This window comes from Lytechinus pictus, chromosome 11, assembly GCF_037042905.1.
Source record: "Lytechinus pictus isolate F3 Inbred chromosome 11, Lp3.0, whole genome shotgun sequence".
Classification (NCBI taxonomy): domain Eukaryota; kingdom Metazoa; phylum Echinodermata; class Echinoidea; order Temnopleuroida; family Toxopneustidae; genus Lytechinus; species Lytechinus pictus.
The window spans coordinates 3,296,151-3,318,239 of NC_087255.1; the positions used below are offsets into that span (position 1 = coordinate 3,296,151).

Genomic DNA, 22,089 nt, shown 5'->3' on the forward strand with positions numbered 1-22,089 from the left:
TGTTTCCTATATTTGTATCCCCATGAACATCGTTAACATTTACATTTATATAGTTAGGCAGCTTATTTTTATTTCCAAGTACTCCTTTAATGATGATCCATGTCTTTTGCAAATTATCATGAATCTCTTTAAACCTCTGTTCGTAAAATCTTTTACATGTATTCTTTAGTGCTTTGTTTACAAAATTTCTTATTTTCACATATTTTGTAATTTAATTCTCATTAGAATTTGCACAACATTTCTTAAAGTCTATTCCTTTTCTGTAGTTTTAACAGTGTTGAATCAATCCATGGTTTCTTTGCTTTTCTCATTTCTTTGGATCTAGAAACCTTTTGAAAGACATAAATGTATATTTCATTAAATATTTATTATAAACTATTTCACTGTTTTTCACAGAATGATATTTCATCCCAATTAATAACGACAAGTTTTTCTTTGAAATATTAACTTTTCCTTGTAAACGTGATAACTTCAATTTGACTTAACTTAGGCTCATATAATTTGGTGTGTATAATACTAGCATAGCTACCAGGAAGCCTATTGATTTTGAGGTCAAAGGTCAAGGATACACTGACATGTTTTCATCTTACCAATCTGAAGTCCTTGTAAACGCGATAACGTTAGCTTAACTTAACCCAGGCTCATATAATTTGGTGTGTATGATACTACAGTGTAGCATGGATCTCAGGTAGCCTATTGATTTTGAGGTCAAAAGGTCAAGGTCAAGGTCACAAGATAATCTTTTTTCTATCTTACCCTTCTAATGTCCTTGTAAACGTGATAACTTTAGCTTAACTTAACCTAGAATCTAGGCTCATATAATTTGGTGTGTATGATACTAACATGGATCCCAGGAAGCCTATCGATTTTGAGGTTAAAGGTCAAGGTCACACTGACATGTTTTCATCTTACCATTCTGAAGTCCTTGTGAATGCGATAACTTTAGTTTAACTTAACCTAGGCTCATAAAACTTGGTGTGTATGATACTTGCATAGATCCCAGCAATTGATTTAGAGGTCAGAAGGTCAAAGGTGAAGTCACCACCTTCCACTTTTCTTGCTTGACCAATCACTCCATTTTCTGTGTTACAGGCGGTTGTATTATGTGCTCACCTTAGCGACACCCTTGTTCTTTTTTATTCAAAGCAACATTTTCTGCGGTGGATTCGACGTTGAAATGACAAAAATAATTGTGTCGTGGGGTGGGGGTGATCATTGTGCATTGCCATTTCTAGTGGACACACTCATCTTTTGTTGAGTACACTGTATGTCAACCAAGAAAAGGCAATGGACTGTTTTTAAATCTTGTTCTTATTAGAAATTGTTGATAGTTGTACGACAAAGAGATATGTTTGTTTTTTCCAAGGTACTGTATCCAAGTCTTACACAGAGATTGAGTTGAAAATGATTTTGCAAATTTTTTACACAGTGCCAATCTTCTCTCCTCAGGTGTTGGTAAATTACATACCTGACTGTGACATGCATTTGAGTATGTGATGTAATTATGTCCTAATATAATTTTACAGACTCTTTGTTGTATTCTTCAATATTATTATTTTGTTTTGCTGTAAGACTGCTATGGCACATGTAGAAATCAAGTCAGGCATGTTAGCATGGCGAGGTTTCAATATATGCAAATTCATTGCGGTACAGAATTTTATTTTTTTATACGCTCATCCTAGACGGATTTTGGTATCACGCTAGGTGTCTGTCCGTTAACTTTTCCTTGTAAATGCGATAACTTCAGTTTGACTTAACCCAGTCCCATCTAATTTGGTGTGTATGATACAAACATGGATCCCAGGAAGCCTATTGATTTTGAGGTCCAAAGGTCAAGGTCACACTGATATGTCTTCATCTTACCCTTCTGAAGTACTTGTAAACGCAATAACTTTTGTTTAACTTAACCTAGGCTCATATAATTTGGTGTGTATGATACTACATGTACAAAAGGTCAAAAGGTCAAAGGTCGCAGTGACATGTTTTCATCTTACCCTCTTGCAGTCCTTGTAAATGCGATAACTTTAGTATAACTTAACCTAGGCTCATATACTTTGGTGTGTATGGTACTAGCATGGATCGCAGGCAGCCTTTTGATTTTGAGGTCAAAAGGTCAAAGGCCAAGGTCACACTGACATGTTTTCATCTTACCCTTCTGAAGTCCTTGTAAATGCGATAACTTAAGTTTAACTTAACCTAGGCTCATATATTTTGGTGTTATGATAACTAGCATAGATCCTAGCAATTCTATTGATTTTGAGGCCATAAGGTCAAAGGTGAAGTCGCCATCCCCCACTTTTCTTGCTTGACCAATACATGTAACTCCATTTTCTGCGTTACAGACGGGCGTATTATGTGCTCGCCTTAGCGACACTCTTGTCTTAATTATATGAATTTTCGTTAAAAACGTATTTGCATTGACTTTTTACACAAAATCACGTTTTGAGCAATTTTGGGTCTTACAAAATATTACGTAATTTTTAAAACGTGTACCCAGACATCGCAAATTAAATTAGGATTAGCAATGCAATATTGTCAATTTAGATGATTGTGAATAAAATATTAATTTTTTGCCTGGTTCATGTGATACATGTACATGTCATAATAGGGAAACCAAATACATGTATGTGGTCTCAATAGACAGCTGATACTGATGCAGATTCGACTGGACTGTGAGCATCTACTCATGGATACAGGCACATCAAAATTGTCATATATCATCATTGCTATTATTATCCTCAAATCTCATAGAAAAATTATTCCATTTGGAAATACATTCATGTTGTACACCAGGGAACGTAAAGGGGTTGCTTTGTGTTGCTTCCTGATTCTCTTGATACTCATTTTCGAATTGATTTTCTTAATGGCAGGTAAAAGAGAAGAAAAAAGAAGAGCTCAAACATCTTAAGAACCTGAAGAAGCAGGAGATTATGGAGCGCATTGATAAACTGAAAGAAGTGACCGGCAATGAAAAGATTGGATTTGATCCTGATGACCTTGAAGGAGACTTTGACCCCACTGAACATGATCGTCTGATGCAGGTGCGAAAATCATATGTTGTTTCAAGTCACTGAAGGACTCTCTTATATATTATAAGAAGATAATAAGATAATTTAAAGATGAAACAATTCTTTTTGGGGGGGCTTGTTATCTAAAAAGATATATTTTCTTGCAAAACTATTTTTTGTTTTGGATGGATAAAATGAAATCTTACTTTTTCTGAAATTCCCTGCAAAATTTCATATAGATTTAAAGTGAAAAAACGAGAATCGTTTCATTTTTTAAAAGTGAAGTTTGACACTGAATGGTTAGATGTCAGACTCCAACATGGCTGCTTGCGTGAAAAAAGTTGATTTCAAGTGATGTTTTGGATGATTTTGTCTCGCCTCCATAGCAGAGCGACACTATAGGTGCCGCTTTTCCAACAGCTTGCATCATCCCTTTCACATTTTGAGCTTGTTTTTCTTCTTAATCGAGTTATAGTCTAAGAAATTATAACAGGTTAAAGTTTTAGAGAAATATCTAATATTCAGAGCTTCAACGCCACTCGCGGTAAGGAATAGGGCCTATTTCCTTCCTGCATATACCTGTCTTCTACTCTGTTTTGCGACTTGAGTTAACTTGAGCGTCATTCTAAAAAAAATGTTACAATTCACACAAAAACATGTCTCGACTATCTTATGTCTGCTAGCTTCACACCCCTGAACATTTCTACAAAAATATTATCAAGACAATGACATTAATAGACTAGCTCCACATATGCGACCAGTGGCTAGTAAAGCTCTAATTTCATTACAAAAGCCTTTTATTTTTGCCTTTGTTAGAATCGACACTGTCTCTGGTCAGTTTTAGATTTTACTATCATTCTCTTTTATACATGTAAGTAGTCTGTATTTCTTATTTACATTAATGTCTGGTGAGGGCAGCTTGGTGTAACCATCTTATACATGTATATTGCGCTTATCCTAGTATTTGATGATCACTTTGTGATTATTTTCACTTTTAACTTTGTCCCAAATCCATTTCAACCTCTGTAATGAATACAGCCACAAGTTTTTTTCTCCCTTTCAAACTGACTGATATTATATGATAATGTGTCTGCAAGTAGAGTGATATTCATTAATAAATAATTGATAGGGAATTATCATATGAAATGAAATGTATGACTAAACAGCTTTAACATCCGTAACGTACATGTACCTTAAATAAATATGCACTTTGGAAGTTCTGTTAAGGATTCAGTATTATATAAGACAAGAGACACCTTTCATGATGAATACAGTTTTCATAGGGCTTCTAAACAAGGACTACGATGGTCCATAAAGCATAAAGACATTAACTTCCGTAACATTTTTTCTTGAATATTCTACAAATTTGTGCTTTACTGAATCACTCCAGATCATACAGATATAAATCATATAAGGTACCCTCCACCTAGGTACCCATAAAAATCAGATATTCATCCTTGTCAAATTATTATTACACAACTCATTTTCAACATCACTTTGAAAAGAGGGAAAATTGCCAACGAAAACAATTTCCCTAGAATTATATACGATATTTAATGCTTTTGGAATTGTAAATAATTCATACTACAAATGTTGAATATTAGCATCTTATTTAGAACTTAGAATTTCTAATTTCCTTTGCTGTATAAGTTCTTTCAGTAATTTTTACGGAAGTTACGGAAGCATATGAGAAAGGAAGTCTCACAATTGACGAGGTTCTGCAGGGAAGGGAATTGAGTCATGAGAGGCTTGGGATATATCTTGCTTACTTGTTCATTAGCATAGGGCTCTGCAGTCTGGCTGTCATTAGAGTATAAGCTGTATTGGAGTGAATAGTATAAGCTGTATGCACGTCAGTTTGCGACACTGTAATAAAAGAAATGAAACAAAGGTAGTTGACGGGTGGTGGAAGCGTCACACATGTGAATCTATGGGATTGTTGCATTGCTAGAATTAAACATGGATACATGTACCTCTGGTTTTCAACATCATTACGTGTTTCCTCTGTTAAAAAATACCCCACCAGCTTATAACACAGGAACCCCATTGCCCTACGTGTTATGTCAATGGTACACTGTAGTTCAATTAATCGTTGTTTCACTTGACAATGATGAGAAAATTAGAATATTTCATATGATAAAATACATGTACAAAAGAAATAATGAGTGGATGACGTCATCAGTCTCCTCTTTTGCATATCGACCAGGATGTGCATATAACTGTTTTGTGAAATTAAAGCGAAACTTAAAAATGACATAACTTTCTTATTTTACATCCGATTTTGTTGAAATTTTCAGTGTTATGCTAGTTGGATATTTCTCGTTTTATTTAAATCAACTTTTTGTTGGGGTGGACTTTACCTTTAAGGATTACAATTGCTGCAAAGGATGGCTGATATTTGGGGGGGGGGGGTGGGGGTGGTGAGAATGGGAACTTGAAATTGGGGTTTTATAGTTTATATAGAATCATTAATATGATTTATTAGAAATATAAAGTAAAACATGATCAAAACCAATTGTTTTGGATATTTGACATTTACATGAATTTTGCATATGAAATTTACCTTGATGAACTAAATCCCTGTGATTCATATAATATCTGAATGGGAATTTTATGAGCAATTATTGTATGGAGATGTTTGAAGTGTATTAGGGGTCATAAAATGTGGGCAGTTCACCCTACCTCATTTTTAATACCATTTTTCTAATCCTCATAAAAATTTATTTCAGAAAAACTTTGCTTTTGTCTGGTTAGGGTATATATTTGTTAAAGTTACATGCATGACCATTTTTGTCTCGCCTGCATAGCAGAGTGAGACTATAGGCGCCACTTTTCCGACGGTGGTGGCGTCGGGTCAACATCAAATCTTAACCGACGTTTATGTTTTTGAAATGTCATCATATATAAGTATATGGGCCTAATTCATGAAACCTGGATATTATAATGGTTATCAATTCGTTGGCGGTCATCTAAAGTGTCGTATCACACACTGTACGACGGTGAAAACTCATTTCAGAGAAAATCGACTTCACAGTTTACTGTAATTTCCACACTTAGTTCCCCAGCCTTACAACATATTCATTGCTTGAAAAATACATGGTTGGAAAGACCAAGAAAATTGCTTTACATTGGTATCTTTATTTTTACTCAAAAGTAAGGATCCGAGAAAATATGGCAAAAGAGCTACTGTACATGTACATGCTTGTAATTTCGGTTTGAGTGACTTAGATTTTCCCTGTACAAAAACGATTTGGATTTCAAAACAAATGTTGTTGAAGAAGATATTGATGATGATGATTCTAGCTCTAGTGAACAACAAAGCGACACGGAAGGAGAAAAATTCGGGGAATTGTGCCGTTGATGGAGTGGAACGAACCCTTGTCATGCCTGTCGTATCTAGTAAACTCACATTCATTTGCACCTGCATATGGTATGTGCACCACCCAAATGCCAAACAATGAAAAAATAGTCAGCGACAGAGTCTCTTCACTCACTCAACAACTTTGTAATGAAATAATAATTTAAAATAGTGATTGCACCGTGCAGGTGCAAATGAATGTGAGTTGACGAGATAAGACAGGGGTTTGCGTTCGTTCCACTCTCCATCACCGGCACAATTTCCCTAATTTTCCTTCTTCCATGTCGCTTTCTTGTTCACTAGAGCTAGAATCTTCATCATCAATATCTTCTACTTCAACAACATTTGTTTCAAAATCCAAATCTAGATATAACTTTTGGGTTTTCTTGCATTTCATGATCGAACTACTCAGTGACAGTGTGGAGAAATCGCATGTTCACTAGCATTAGCAATAGGTTTTACATGCAAGTAGAGCTTGATGTGGGAGAGCCAATCTGGTACCATCAAATTCAAGTCAATTCAGAGACCGATGCGAGGCATATTTCGGAGAGGCATTTTAGCGCTTTTTAGTTGGCGATTTCCACCTTATGTATTATTTTTGATATTTTCAAATGACCTAATGATAATCCCCACATCATTACCTTTACTTTACCTTTCCATTGATATATAATAAGGCCATATGTTCATAATCAATATGTTTCTCCTTTAAGGACGTTCCACAGTTATGTTTGTGCGCATTATGATCTGCGCATATTTTACACTCTGCGCGCTGACGTCACAATGGATAAACAGGTGATTAATTAGCTGTGGGTATGAGCTGATTTTTCTCATCATCTGCACTCTAACTGCAGATCCGATGCGTTATTTTATGAAGCTAAAAAATGGAATTATTCCATGGACCATTTTAAAAAATATCTCTACAATTTCAAAATACTTTACTCTGCAGTGCTGCCAAGAATCACGAATATGACCCCGAGTTTGAATAAATGGTAGAGTGGTTTTGACTTTTTCTTCACATAGATACAAAGCATTTGGCGCATTTTTGGTGTTTTTAAAAACACATTTGCTCAAATAAAAATGCTGATAGTTTGAAAACAAGCACATGAACCCCTATTTTTAATGTTTGCACCTCTTACATGTACGTCTACCTTCCTCTACAACTTTGCAAATTTTGGTGAAAATGACATGGATTTTGAGTAAAGTGCAGCATTTATTGTACTTTTGTAGTTTGTTATTGAAATTTCACATTTTTGAGATTGGGTTTTTGTTATCTTTTACGCCATTTTTAAGAACTGACAGTGCTGTTAGACTTAAAATTGCAAAAAAAATAGCACTATAAAGAGATTCTCCATTCTAACGATACAATTATTAACTCTCTTGCGAAATTTGATGTCCTTTTCATATAGTTTGACTGAGTAATAGAGGTTTAAACTCATTGTAGTGATCTTGCGATGTCTAAAAATGCCAAATTATTGCGAATGCGCAATTCTTAAGAACATCCAGTTGGGTGAACTCTGAAGCTCTATAGCAAAAAATCAAGCACATGGACCTATGTTATTTTTTGCATATTTCGAATATTCAGGTTCTAAAGTATCTATGTGAAAAGTTTGGTGAAAATGACATGGATTTCACTTTAACTGTGGAACGTCCTTAAATGTTTCATGCTGTTACATGTATATCATCAATTCGCTTTTTTTATTATTTTTTTTTTCTGTAGAAAGTGTTTAGTGGTGAATATGAAGCTCAAGAAGAGCATGCCAAACCTCAATTTGCTAATGAGGAGGACTTTGAAGAAGGTAAGTACAATACACATTATTGAAGGCATTAGAAAGAATAACACACACAGGGTACCTTTATTTGGAATAGTTCCATGACGCCCAGCCCAAGGCCCGCCTAGCCCAAGGCATACATGTAGCTGAGGGAATGTTTCAAGACAACAAGTGCACGATACCCAAGCAGTTACCTGTGCAGAATGATTTATGTTTTATTAGAAAATGATCAGAGCCCTTGAAACATTACAGGGGGTGCTGAAGTAAATTTGACAAGCAAAATTAAAGGGGGGGGGGGTTCATTACAAAATGAAGGCCGTTTTGGTCCAGAAAAATTTCACAAGCAAAAAAAAAAAAGGTTTCACTGCAAAATATAGGTATTTTTTGTTTCTTGTTGTGGCAATGTGTTTGTGATGTGTGGTATGGGGTGTGTTTTTATGTAGAGTGGTGTTTGGTATGGTGGTGGTTGGTCTGTTATAGTGTGTGGTGTGGTGCTTGTTTACACATATGTGGCGTGGTGTTTGTGACTGCTTGATGTGGAATCAGAGCCCAATGGATGATTGGACAGGCAATGTGCTTGGGGCATTCCCCTGACACCAGGTAAGTTCAGCACAGCTGCTCTTGCAGCGTACTTTAAGTTTGTTTTGGGTTAGTAGTATTACATATTGTTGTTGTGTAATTTTGTATATGTATTATATGTATTATTTAATGCCTCAATTTTTGTAGTTATTTATTAGATGCTGTATTGTATACCAACAACCATAATATGATGCCAATTTTTATGCCCCCGCAGACGAAGTCTGGAGGGGGCATTAAGCGTTGCCTTTGTCTGTCCGTCCGTCCCCCACTTGGTTTCCGCACAATAACTCGAAAAATATTCACTGGATTAAACAAATTTTTTGATGTGTAGGTAGATGACACTAAAATACAGGCTAAGTTCGAATTTGGAGTCCGCAGGTCAAAGGTCACAGCTCATTAAATATCAGACCTTCACGTTTATAATTTCGTGGAGCTCAATAAATCGCTCTCCTTATTTATTATTTTCAAAATCTTAACCTAAGGTTAAGTTTTTGAAATGACATCATAACTTAGAAAGTATATGGATCTAGTTCATTAAACTTGGACATTAGGTTAATCAAGTACCACTGAATATCCTGTGCAAGTTTCAGGTCACATGACCTTGGTCAATGGTCATTTAAGGTCAATCACCTTTGGCGGTGTTGGGGGTATTTGTTAAATTACCATCCTAACTCTGAAATTTTATGGATCTATTTCATAAAACTTGGGATATACATGTAAGAGTAATCAAGTATCACTGAACATCCCCTGTGAGTTTCTTGTCACAAAACCAAGGTCAAAGGTCAGTTAAGGTCAATAAAAGTAGGCCATGTTGGGATAATTGTTGAATTGCCATCATATCTTTGAAAGTTTATGGATAGAGTGAATGAAATGTGGACATGGGTGTAGTTGACAAGTCTTAAGTCACCGTTAAAATGTCATTTATGGTCATTGAAGGTGGTATTATGTCATTATATGAATGGTGTTTTTGTGAATGATTATTTTATAGTAGTTTTCAAAGTTAGCACTGCTGCTATATTAAATCGCGTAATGCAGGTGAGACTGCCAGAGGCGTTCCACTTGTTCAACTTTTAATTTCTGTTTCCAACTTTCCACCATATTCATCAAGTGTACATGTAGCATGCTATATCAACAAATAAATATGAAGAATAAATCCTACGCCGGGTACATGGTAGCGTTATTGTTGATCTTGTCCCGGGATTTAGATCTTGTATACTGTGTTGTAACATACTTTGCAATGTACAAGAATGGCAGCGATGTGTGTGTAACTCTGCGGTGAGTGTGTAAGTGACCAATAATGTCGGAACTAATTTCTTTTTTGTTATCATTTTTAGATGAATTCATCAAGAACAGCAAATATGTGGAAAATAATGGGTTCATGTGCTTGATTTTTCTGCTATTGAGCTTTGAAGTTCACTCAATTGGAAGTTCTCAAGAATTGTGCATTCAATCAAAAGAATTTGACATTTTTAGACCCCATGAAATTACTATGGTGATGTTAAACTGCTATTTCTAAGTAAAAGTCCATGTAGATTTCATCAAATGTCACAGTATAGTCCAGAAATGTTCATGTATACTGAAGATGGAGAATTCATTCATATTGCTATTCTATCAAATTGTGTGAAAGATGACAAAAACATAATCTCAAAAAGTTGAAATTTCTATAACAAATCTGGAAAGTACAATTAATGCTGTAATGTACTTTATCCATGTCATTTTCACCAAACTTTGCAAGCTTGTAGAGGAAGTTTTACTTGAGCGATGTAAACATTAAAAAATAGGGGTTCCTGTGCTTGTTTTCAAATTATCAGCACTTATATTGGAGCAAGTGTGCTATTTAACACACCACCAATGCACCAAATGTATTGTGTCTATGTGAGCAAAAATTCCAAACCACTCTACCATTAATTTGAACTCTGTCATATTCATCATACTTTGCAGTACTTCAGAGTATACAGTGCGTATAAAAAAAAGGGGACAGTTTTGAAAAGTCTATTAAATTTTTTTTTTCAAAATATATCTATATTTTGATGTTAATAGATGCTCTTAGATTTTATCTTTCAAATGCCATTTAAAAATATAAATTTTGTTCATGCTTGAGCGAACAAGAGGCGTTTTTGTCGGGGGTTCAAAAAGAGGCTTGCGCCAAATGGCAGAAATGAGAAATTTGATGATTAGACTTTTGACTGATCAGCAGATTTTATCTTAATCTTTTCATTACCTTTGCCATAATTTTTTTATTATTGAGTCAATTTTGAAGGAGCAAGATATGGCAGATCGGGTAAAATGTATTAAAAAGTTGTGAAGCGAGCAAGCAAAAATTTCCCCTTTTTTATTAAAATATCAAATTTTGTGATTTTGACATAATATTCAGAAAATGATATCATATTTCGCTTTTTATGTTTTCTGTTTTTTTTTTTTTTCCACTTTTTTTATTGGTCGTGATTTTTTTTTATTTGGTGGGGGGGGGGAACACCCCCACCCCCCACCTATCAGTATGCCACTGTTCAAACGCACCATAACCTTTGTAGCACACAATGAAAGGATTTGAAGAAAAATACTTTTGTTAAAAAAAAAAATGTTCTTGTCTAAAGAAGGAATATTCAAAGCTAAAAGAGAACATATTAAAAAGGAACAACAACAGAAATATTCAAGCAAAGAAGTAGATTTGGAAATGAATTTTTACCAGATAAATCGAAAATTATGGCAAAGATAATGAAAAGGTTAAGAGGAAGTCTGCTGATTAGCAAGAAGTCCGACCATCATATTTATCATTTTATGCCATTTTGGCGCAAGCCTCCTTTTTAACCCCAGACAAAAACATTCCGTGTTTGCTCAAGCATGAACAAAACTAAATTATTTTAATGGCATTTGAAAGATAGGACCTCAGAGCACCTATTGACACCAAAATATAGAGATCATAATTTGAAACAAAAATTTTTATAGACTTTTAAAATCTGTCCTGTTTTTTTTTTATACGCACTGTAGTACTCAGAAGTTGTTAGGTTATTTAAGGATATTGATCCATGGATTATTTTCAGCTAATAAGCTTCAAAACATCGCATTGTATCTGCAGTTAGAATGCAGATAATGTGAAAAATCAGCTGACACCTAGAGCTGATTAATCACCTGTTCATCCATTGTGACGTCAGTGCGCGTAGCATAAAACATGCGCAGATCATGATGTGCACAAACCTAACGCTACTGTGGAACATCCTTAATCGCTGTTGTTTTAATCATCTCATTTTCATCACCACACCTTTTCCGAACTTTTTGCACTTTCATGGTTGAGATACCCGGGGGGGGGGGGGGGCACTTCCATTGACGAGTGGATACCATGCGCGACCATGGGGTCTCGAAAAGCACCCTAAACAGGTATTTTCCATATTCTGAAAATGCACCCCTTAACAAGTATTGACGTGTGAAACCCTACCCTTAACAAGTATTGGAAACAAAACGATACTCTTGGCAAGTATTCCCTGAAATAAACCCCTAAACAAGTACAGGAATATTTTATTGTTATGTCACGGGTCCTTCGGTCGCTGGTTTTACCTTTACAAATCATTTGGTTTAGTATGGCCCCACCTTCCACACCTCGATCGTGCAAATCGGACCCTAAACACGTAGTGTTGGGGCAAAAAGCCTTCCTTTATAAAACATTTTAGTTTTGTTTTATCATCCCCGCAAATTTGACCCTAAATACGTAACTTTCCTAGCGAAATAGATACCCTTTTTAAATTATTTTTGTGTTTTTGACACCCTTATTATGTTTTTTTGGTCGCGCATGGTATCCACTCGTCAATGTAAGTGACCCCCCCGGGTTGAGATAGCACACTTGAAAACTTACAATGTAGGAATTAATACTCTTCCTAACAATTTCTCAGGATCAGTTGTATGTATGGACAAATCAGTGGTGGATCCAGAATTTGAAAATATGGAGGGGGGCCAAGAAATTTGAGAAGGGGAGCCACTAATGTTTTCCAATTTTAATATGCTTTTTTTAAGTTATAGAGGATACTACCATAAATTTGTATGATGATGATACCTCACCAAAAAATTGAGCTCAACCATGAACATACGTTATCAAAATTTTGTTTGGCGTGGCTAAATGATGGATAGTAAAACATCATTAGCACCATGAAATTCACCCAAAAACAACCTTCGTCCAACTTTGTATTTACATGAACCTGTACACAATGTGTAAAACAGCTCTTGTGACTTTCAAAAATTGTCATTTTAATTCAATCTTTGATTACTCATGCATGACTCAACCGATCGATCTCATTTTTTTCCCCAGGAGTCGCTTAATGAGTGTAAAAAACCACCTACAAAATATATCTCAAAATTATTTCGTTGAAAAGTTACAGCATTTTGATTTTGGGGGACTTACTTTTTTTGTTGTGTATATTACTCAATATTTCGATAAAAATGACACCAAAAAGCAACCTCTGTGTCTCATACTGCTTTCACATCAAGGTACGGTCGTAGCGACTGATTGAACGTGCTTTCACACTGCCGTCAAAATTTGGTCAGGCCCAGAGTGATCAGTCGCTTTGTGTGCATCATGATTTATGCATACATGTATTTTACGCCATGCACATTGTATGAGACAGGATTCTGAATCATGTTAAATGTAGAATAATTGGCTTCTGGTTGAGAATTTTAAAAGGACAATCTTGAGAACAAATAATTAAGTGTGCTATTGAAATTTATGTTTAGGTTGCATAAAGACGAGCTTTCAGAGTTTAACTCTTCTTGGCTGAAATTCATTGAAAATATGTTAAAACAATCTGGCCAATCAAATTTCTTGCTTGATGAATGTAATGGTTTGAGTGTAAGGATTGTTATTGTGGGGTCCTGTTCACGAGTTCACTTTTGACTTTTTCCATTTAGAAGCCAAAAAAAAAATAAATGAGTTAGAGAATAACTATCATTGTTGTAAGTTACATATCAATAGGTCCTACATGTACCTCCACTAGCTTAACCGGATTCATTCTCTGTTTCCTTTGGTTGGAAAAATATTCAAACGTGGACCAGAGTAATCATTTATGGTGTCAGCCTCAAAAATGGAATTTAATGTCTGATGCTGCCAAATTAACACTATTTCGTCCATCAGTTTCAGTTGGTTCTTTTTGTTGAGAGTATGAGTTGTCCTTAAGTATCATTTATATTTCATATAAACAGAAAGAATGAGTTTTAGGCCAATGAAAATTTGTGGCCGGACATGATATTTTGCATTCACATTTGAGTGTAATCAAGTCTCTGAGCTTTTAAAGCCCCCTCACACCTGACCGAATGTAGGTGGAGGAAGGATGACGAATGGGGAAATGCACGCAAATTCATATAAAATTTCCGTCAAATCATGCGATCAGTAACTACTTTCAAATTTTATCAACGAAGGGTAAGCGAAGGATAAATACATGTATGACCTGTGAAGGATATCAATTTTTCGGTTCACCTCTTTGAGTAAATTGCTGCCAAAGGTGACATCACTCTGACATATATATATACATGTACATGTATATATATATATATATCGAGGTTTTTTACCTGACTGCTAAGAAAGCACGAATGCCTGTGATCAAGCAACCAGGGGACCAATGGCTTTAGGTCCCCTCCGAGGGACCTGGTAATGAGGATAAATGCCTTACCAAAGGGCATTAGCGCACCACTTGGGAATCGAAACCGGGTCACCGGAATCCAAAACCCCCGCTCTACCGACTGAGCTATCGCGCTTCCATGAGTGAAATGTAGATATATAGATATTACCCAATAAGATGAACGAACTGTGAGCAATGATTTAATATGGCATGCGATTAGAAACGAAGACGAGGGAATAGATCGGGCGTCCTTGTACATGTACGTTTGTGTCATTGTGTTGCTTAGTCATGTTAGTTAAGGGTTCTTTCGAGATCGGTCCACTTTGGCAATGAGGGACTATGCGCAACAATAACACACGAACCATAAACGAACAATTACCGCAGACTAAATAAGAGATGCGAATTCAAACAGATGACCAACAATTTTTTTGTTTGTCTGGAAATTTTAAACATGTTCAAAATTTCCACGCAAATCAGAATAATCGCAGCTGTTAGTTCAGAAGGTGTACAAACCCAGATGCAAAGGGTAAATATGATTTACTATCAGTTACATGTACCATTGAAAACGATTAAAAAAATGCCTTTCGCCAGCCATCGCAAGGCATATTTTAGGCAATTCGGTTAGGTGTGAGGGGGCCCTTAGAAAAAATTGAAACTGAATTGTTTCGTTAATCATGAGAAAATGTTAACATAGAACAGAGATTTTATATACCAAACATCATTGCCCAATCAATAACATTGAAGAAGCTGTGTAGGACTTAAGAGCTACTGTCTGATACAATCTGGCAGATTTGAAAAAAGTCAGAAGATGGGGTCGGCGGATTTATTTCATATTCTGAGCTTTAAATACAGAGAGGGTATGTACTACGAAAATTAGGTTAGAATTGTCTGATCATTATTCCATTCATAGTTACTCCACCCCCCCTAGAATTTGCCCTTTTGTGGTACCTGCTAGACCTTGAATTCGTCAATTTATAGTAATTTTCCCGACTTCGTAAACAATATTTAACCCTTTTGGTGCGATGGGTTTCCACAGAAGACCAGCGAGTCGTTAACTTAGCTAGACGGGCTTCTACAGAAGCCGAGCTTGTTTGGTCTAATTCGATTAAGTTTTTCAGCTTTTTTGTAATTGTCATGTACTAAAACCTCTGTCACTATTTCCTTTATAAACCTATTTCGATAACAGAATGAAAAAAAATATACAGCTACATGGGAAAAAATCGCGAAAATAGGATATCATTTCAACTAAGCCTGAGTTGAATTGATTTTAAAATTGGTGTTCGATCGATGTCATCGAGCGCCGGTGCAGATTTTGCAAAATCGGTGCATCGAAAAAAAATGAAAGTTAGATCAAACGTCGGCCGGCCATTTTTGTTTGGTTCACACAATCATCAAAATAAATAGTAATGAAAATGGCCTTTTGCCATAGTAGCATTTTTGTGCAAATAATTATTTGGTGGTAAAAAATCTGTTATATTGATTCAATTTTTGCACAAGGCGATCATGTTATGATTATGTAAAAAAGGGCAAAAATCTTTGAAACTAACAAATATTTCAGTGAAATCTTACGAATTAGTGTTTGTGTCCAAATACTATGTACATGTAGCTTACGTTACCATTGCATTTTGAACTGGTATGAATATGATTAACTTGTTATTTACCATTGGCAAAAAAAGAATTGTTTGGTTGTTCTACAGTGGGCATTTTTTTTAAATGGGGTTGGTCGGTCAGATTTTTTTTTTAACAACCCTCCCCTCTGCGAAAATATGAAAAAATTAGGCCAGAGTCATTATATGTTTATTTTGAAAAATGTTTAAACGCTATTAATATTGACAGGCGTTTTTAGTTAATTGGTGGGGGTTAAAAAAAACAAGGTTAAGATTTTCAATTTTTATGATAACTTTGAAAGTATAAGTATTTATTGCTTAAAACTCATCTATTATGGATGTCAAGTATCAGAAAATGAAGAAATGCAATGTCTTAAGACTAACAACAAAGGTCATTTAGGTCAAGAAACTTATCAAATAGATCGGATGTTTTCCCTCTTAATACATTTAGTTGTTTTCAAAGTTAGCACTGCTTCAATATTTAATTGTGCAATGGAAATTTTACTACCATAGGCGTTCCACTTATTCTCATTAATTATATTCAACAGAGAATTGGGATGACTGGACACCAGCTAACCAAGACACAGATGAGGCCTACAATGGGTATCAGGAATATGATGATGAGCAGTATGAGGAAGATACTCAACTACACTATGATGATCCAGATTTTAATGTAAGTGATTGACAGGAGAATGTTTTAACTTGAATTCTGCTGCTATTGCAACGTATCTTTATCTGTGGTATATATGAACACATGTACATATGAAAGAGGTTCCATTAATAAATGTGCATTGCAGTCATGTGTTGATGTTTGCAATCCTCCAGCCATGCAGTCCAATGCCTTGTATTTTTGTATAATAATGGAGATGCCATTTGATAGGTCTTCATTTATAGAAAGCTAGTGTTTCTGGCTAGAAAGTTGATGTGCTCACCGAAACAGAATCACCAAATAGCAAATGTAAATTTTTTTTAAGGTCACATGCACTGCACACAGATAAAGCATGTCTGGGATAGTCTGGTAGCAACTTTGTACATCCAAAATCATCAGCAAAGAGTTTCTGCTGATATCTGCTTTCAGGGCCGTAGCCAGAAGCATTTTGTTGGGGGGGGGGGTGTACCAGCTAAATTTGCCAACTAAATTTGGCGTGACAGCGCCAACGTGAGCACAGGGGGAGTCTGATGGGGGATGTGCCCCCCTACAATAATCACATGCTAAAAGATTTTGAATTTTTAGAATTGAATTAGTGGCATTTGGTGAATACTTTAAGGTAAATTATACAAAGATATACAAAGATATTTGCACTGTAAAAATAAACATTTTGGATCAAAATAGAAAGGCTAGTGTGCCGTAGTTGCTAACTTGTAGTATAATGATATACCCTAGATGCATTAATAATATCAAAATCAAAGATTTGTTAATTTTTAATTGACCTTCTGTGCAAGATGTCTCAACTAAAATTTCAAGAGTGCTACTGCTAACATGTATCTCTTTCAGCCATTAAAAATGTTACAGAAATTATTGAAGTTACCTTTATCTTGTATGTTATTCTATATCATATTTAACGTCTTGGTTTTGATGACCAAGTTGTTAGCAAGCGATTTAAGTCGGCAGTATCTGTAAGGTCCTTTTCACAGTTCAGGAGTAGCAGGTTGTCCAGTCGCCGGTCTCCCATGGTTGATCTATAAAAGTTCTTGATAAACTTCATATGGCTGAAGGTGCGTTCATCCTTTGCAACACTTATTGGTGCTGTCATGAGAAGCTTGTAAGCATTCCAAGTGAGAGGAAGAATAGACTTCTTGTCAAATGCCGAAGTGGCTGCGTCAGCAACACTTTGCAGATCTCTTGCCACTGCCATGTCATGGAAGCATTCTAGTTCCACTTTCAATGCCTCATGATCTTCTTCTTTTGGAAAGAGTTTACAAAAGTCAACAACATGATATGCAGTCTACATGTAGTTAAGAATAACAACAACAATGTATTTACCTATGTCTAGGCTACCTTGACAAGATGTTGAGGCTGAACTTTTGCTAATTCTTGAGCTTGCAGTAGAACATGATGAAGATGAAACGTTCACTGGCACTGGTACGAGTAGATATCCTTTTAACAGCTTCAAATTGATTTTTTGTGCATTTGCTACTTGATATCCAATGTTTACTTGTTTTCCACCATTTTAGGGTGCTGTAAGCGATTATGTTTGTTTCTATAGTCGTCGGAAAATATGGCTCCACAAACTTTACATTGAAGTTTGATCCGCTTCCGTTTCTGAGGTTGCTCAGGTTGATCCATTGTTGACAATGTTCAAATCTGTTTCAATTTCCAGGATCACAATCAAACAATATTAACAGTAATGAATCAGGGCAGATAATTAGCAGCATGTAGGCTAGCTAATTAAGCACATGTACTGGCATTTGACAGAAGTCGTTTTTATGTAGTACCAGACTTTTTGATGATTGGAAAAGCACGTTTAAACATGTTTAAACATGATTTTAACATGCATGATTTTGTAAAGTGGATTTGACAGTTCTTGGGATAAAAGGGATTAGACAGCTTTCAAACTGCATGTTTGAAGCCTGGAATTGATTGCACCAATGAAATTGACTTGATTGACTGCAACCCCAACCCCAACCTGCCCCCACTCCCACCCATCCCCACCCCAAGCACATTCTGACACCATGAATTAAAAAAAAAAAATCTTCGGCGACAGAATTTAGTAAAAATTTTATAACTTAGAACATTTTTGTGTTTTTTGCCAACTGCAAACTTGTAGACAAGTTGTAGACTTGTCTTCATGAATTTGCCAACTGCAGAGTTACCAGTTTTTGTCTCGCCTGCATAGCAGAGCGAGACTAGGCGCCACTTTTCCGACGGCGGCGGCGGCAACATCAAATCTTAACCTAAGGTTAAGTTTTTGAAATGACATCATAACTTAGGAAGTATATGGACCTAGTTTATGAAACTTAGACATAAGGGTAATCAAGTATTACTGAACATCCTGCCTGAGTTTCAGGTCACATGACCAAGGTCAAAGGTCATTTAGGGTCAATGAACTTAGACCATGTTGAGAAAATTATTTTCAAAATCTTAACCAAAGGTTAAGTTTTTGAAATGACATCATAACTTAAAAAGTATATGGACCTAGTTCATGAAACTTGGGCATAAGGTTAATCAAGTAATAGTTAACATCCTGCTCGAGTTTCAGGTCACGTGACCAAGGTCAAAGGTCATTTAGGGTCAATGAACGTTGGTCAAGTTGGGGGTATTTGTTGAATTACTATAGTAACTTTGAAAATTTATGGATCTAGTCCATGAAACTTGGACATAAGGTTAATCATGTATTAGCGAACATCCTGCCTGAGTTTCAGGTCACATGACCAAGGTCAAAGGTCATTTAGGGTCAATGAACTTTGGCCAAGTTGGGGGTATTTGTTGAATTACCATCATAACTTTGAAAATTTATGGATTTAGTTCATGAAACTTGGACATTAGGTTAATCAAGTACCACTGAATATCCTGTGCGAGTTTCAGGTCACATGACCATGGTCAATGGTCATTTAAGGTCAATGAACTTTGGCCGTGTTTGGGGTACATGTATATTGGCATTTTCACGGTAACTGACATTACACGGCACAATGTTTTCACACCTTTCATTGTGTGTATCTCTAAAACAACAAATGATGGGAGTTTGCTTTTGATAGAGTTAATAAAGTGAACCTTGCTGTATACTCTGATACTAAGTTTTCCTACATGTATGTAACCACATTTTTTTACGCATCAGCAAGCAAAAATGTGTCGGTAACTGACATTACGCAAAAGGACATGCAATTTCAGGGTGTTCATTAAAATTGAAATATCTCATGTCACTGAGTAGATAGAGTAGGCCTAATAATTTGAATATGTAAATATACCTCCGTTACTAGGTTAAGATGTGTCAAAATATTAAAAAGTTCGTTTTTGTCTTTTGGGGACTATGATAATTTTTCCACAACCATGCTGGTAACTGACATTACGGTAACTGACATTACACTTAATTTGCCATAGAGATAACACATGGAAGTCAAATGTGTGGAATCATTGCATTGTATCTTCTGTGCAGGGCTTCACATGAAAGTGAGCTTGATGTGGAAGTATACCCAAGTTTTTAGGAACATTTCAATGAAAAACTTTTTCTTTTTCTCAATTCCTTACTTTGATTTGAACATTTTTATCATTACTTGTCGGTAACTGACAATACAAATTAACATTTACCAGTGCTATATGATTTTCAAAGGCATAATTTTCTTGGTACTTATACTGTATGTAAGGCTTTTTAAAATCATAAAAGTTTCATAATACTTCACATTTTTAATTATCAAAAGATAAGAAATGTATGTTTTACTTACTCGGGGGGGGGGGGGTGGGTCATAGCAGCTACATGTTTTCCTATAGTAATTTGATATTGCATTGACTGTACGCATGGATTTTTCTGACTATACACCCATAATATATTCATCAGTTTTATATTGACTTTTTAAACCTTTTCCTTCTCCAACCTCCCCCTCCCCTCAAAAAAGGCAAAAATGAATAAGGGTTTCCTTCCCTAGGCTACATGTACCCCTCCCCCGAATCTCATGCAGCCATGTAGTTTTATTGATTTCTATTCTGGTCAGTGCAAGCAATGCTTGTTCATATCTGTCGGATTTCAATTCTCTTCATAATTTGTTTAATCATTTTCTTTGCTAATTTCTTTTATAAGCTGTCAACAAAAAATAAACTATTTGTAAATTAGAAAAAAAACACCAGTTTTAGTAGATCCATGCAACATTGATCAGAACTGTCAAATTTCACTTTTCATCTATACTTGTAAACCAAAAACAAAATTGTATCACACATCCACACTACTAACAGGTATAAAAACCAGAAATTTACTTTTAGCGAGGCAATGCTCAAAAGAATCCTAAAAACTAAAAAAGGGACCCTGAAAATCCCCTTCATCACAATGTTAAGCTTTAAAAATGTTGCAGATTTAGGCAATAGGTTGGGAAAAGTACCCCCTACCCCCCCCCCCCGAAAACCAAACAAAAAATTGTCTGATACAAACAATTATTTACTTGGTAAGTGCATGTACAAAACAATTTCATAGTAATTTTTTTTTGCACGATGGGAATGCAACTTCCTTCATAATTTCATATAGTATTCCTTGTGAACTATACCTTTTAAAAGTCAATAGCAAGCTCCTTCTGGTGTGACTTGACTTAAATAACAAGTATACAATATTTCTTCACCATAAAATTGACCACATATTTGCATTTCAATATTGGTAACCAACGTTTTATCATGGTAACTGACATTACATCTCGGTAACTGACATTACATTTTCCACTTGGTAACTGACATTACATATATTTAATGGTACCCTATGGCTTCATTGTTAATTGGTAATCTTTAATTTTGGTATAGAAGGGAGGGGTGTTACCTAGAGAGGAAATCTACCAAGTTTCATATAATATATCCTCTTTTCCAGGAAATGAGAAAAAAAGTTCATGTTTTCGGTAACTGACATTACATACCATATCACATACTTCATCAATGTTTTTTTATCAGATGAATGAATTACTGGTGTTTCTTTCTGTGGGATTTTAAAAAGTGTTATAATAGCAAGCTAAATCACAGGCGAAACCATCATGATCAAACCTGTTCTTTAAAAATCTGTCAAAACAAAATATGTATCAATATACTATTTTCAACACTAATTTGTATCCATACTTTGGCAGCCATTTTGAAATAAAAAATGGCTGCCAGAGTCGGAAAAAAAATTTGTCTCAGAAACTTCAGGTCTTGTTTTATTAAAAAACATAAAGCATTTTACATGAATATCAACTTGATTTTTTTGCCTCTGTGTCCATCTGTGGTGAAAATGCCCATATGTTAAATTACCATCCTAACTCTAAAAGTTGATGGATCTAGTTCATAAAACTTGGACATAAGAGTAACCAAGTATCACTGAACATCCTGTACGAGTTTCAGGTCACATGACCATGGTCAAAGGTCATTAAAGGTCAATGAACTTTGGCCGTGTTGGGGGTATTTGTTGAATTACCATCCTAACTCTGAAAGTTTATGGATCTAGTTCATAAAACTTGGGATATAAGAGTAATCAAGCATCACTGAACATCCCCTGTGAGTTTCAG

General features: G+C 35.5%; 1 protein-coding gene across 1 annotated transcript in view; it reads left to right on the forward strand.

The window, feature by feature from the left end:
• Positions 1-22,089, forward strand: part of LOC129271098 (protein KRI1 homolog) — a 101,991-nt gene that overhangs the window by 51,116 nt on the left and 28,786 nt on the right. Inside the window, exons 10-12 of the mRNA XM_054908458.2 lie at positions 2,871-3,041; positions 8,084-8,162; positions 16,470-16,594. Coding sequence (XP_054764433.2) covers positions 2,871-3,041; positions 8,084-8,162; positions 16,470-16,594 — 375 coding nt within the window. The remainder of the gene's footprint in view (positions 1-2,870; positions 3,042-8,083; positions 8,163-16,469; positions 16,595-22,089) is intronic.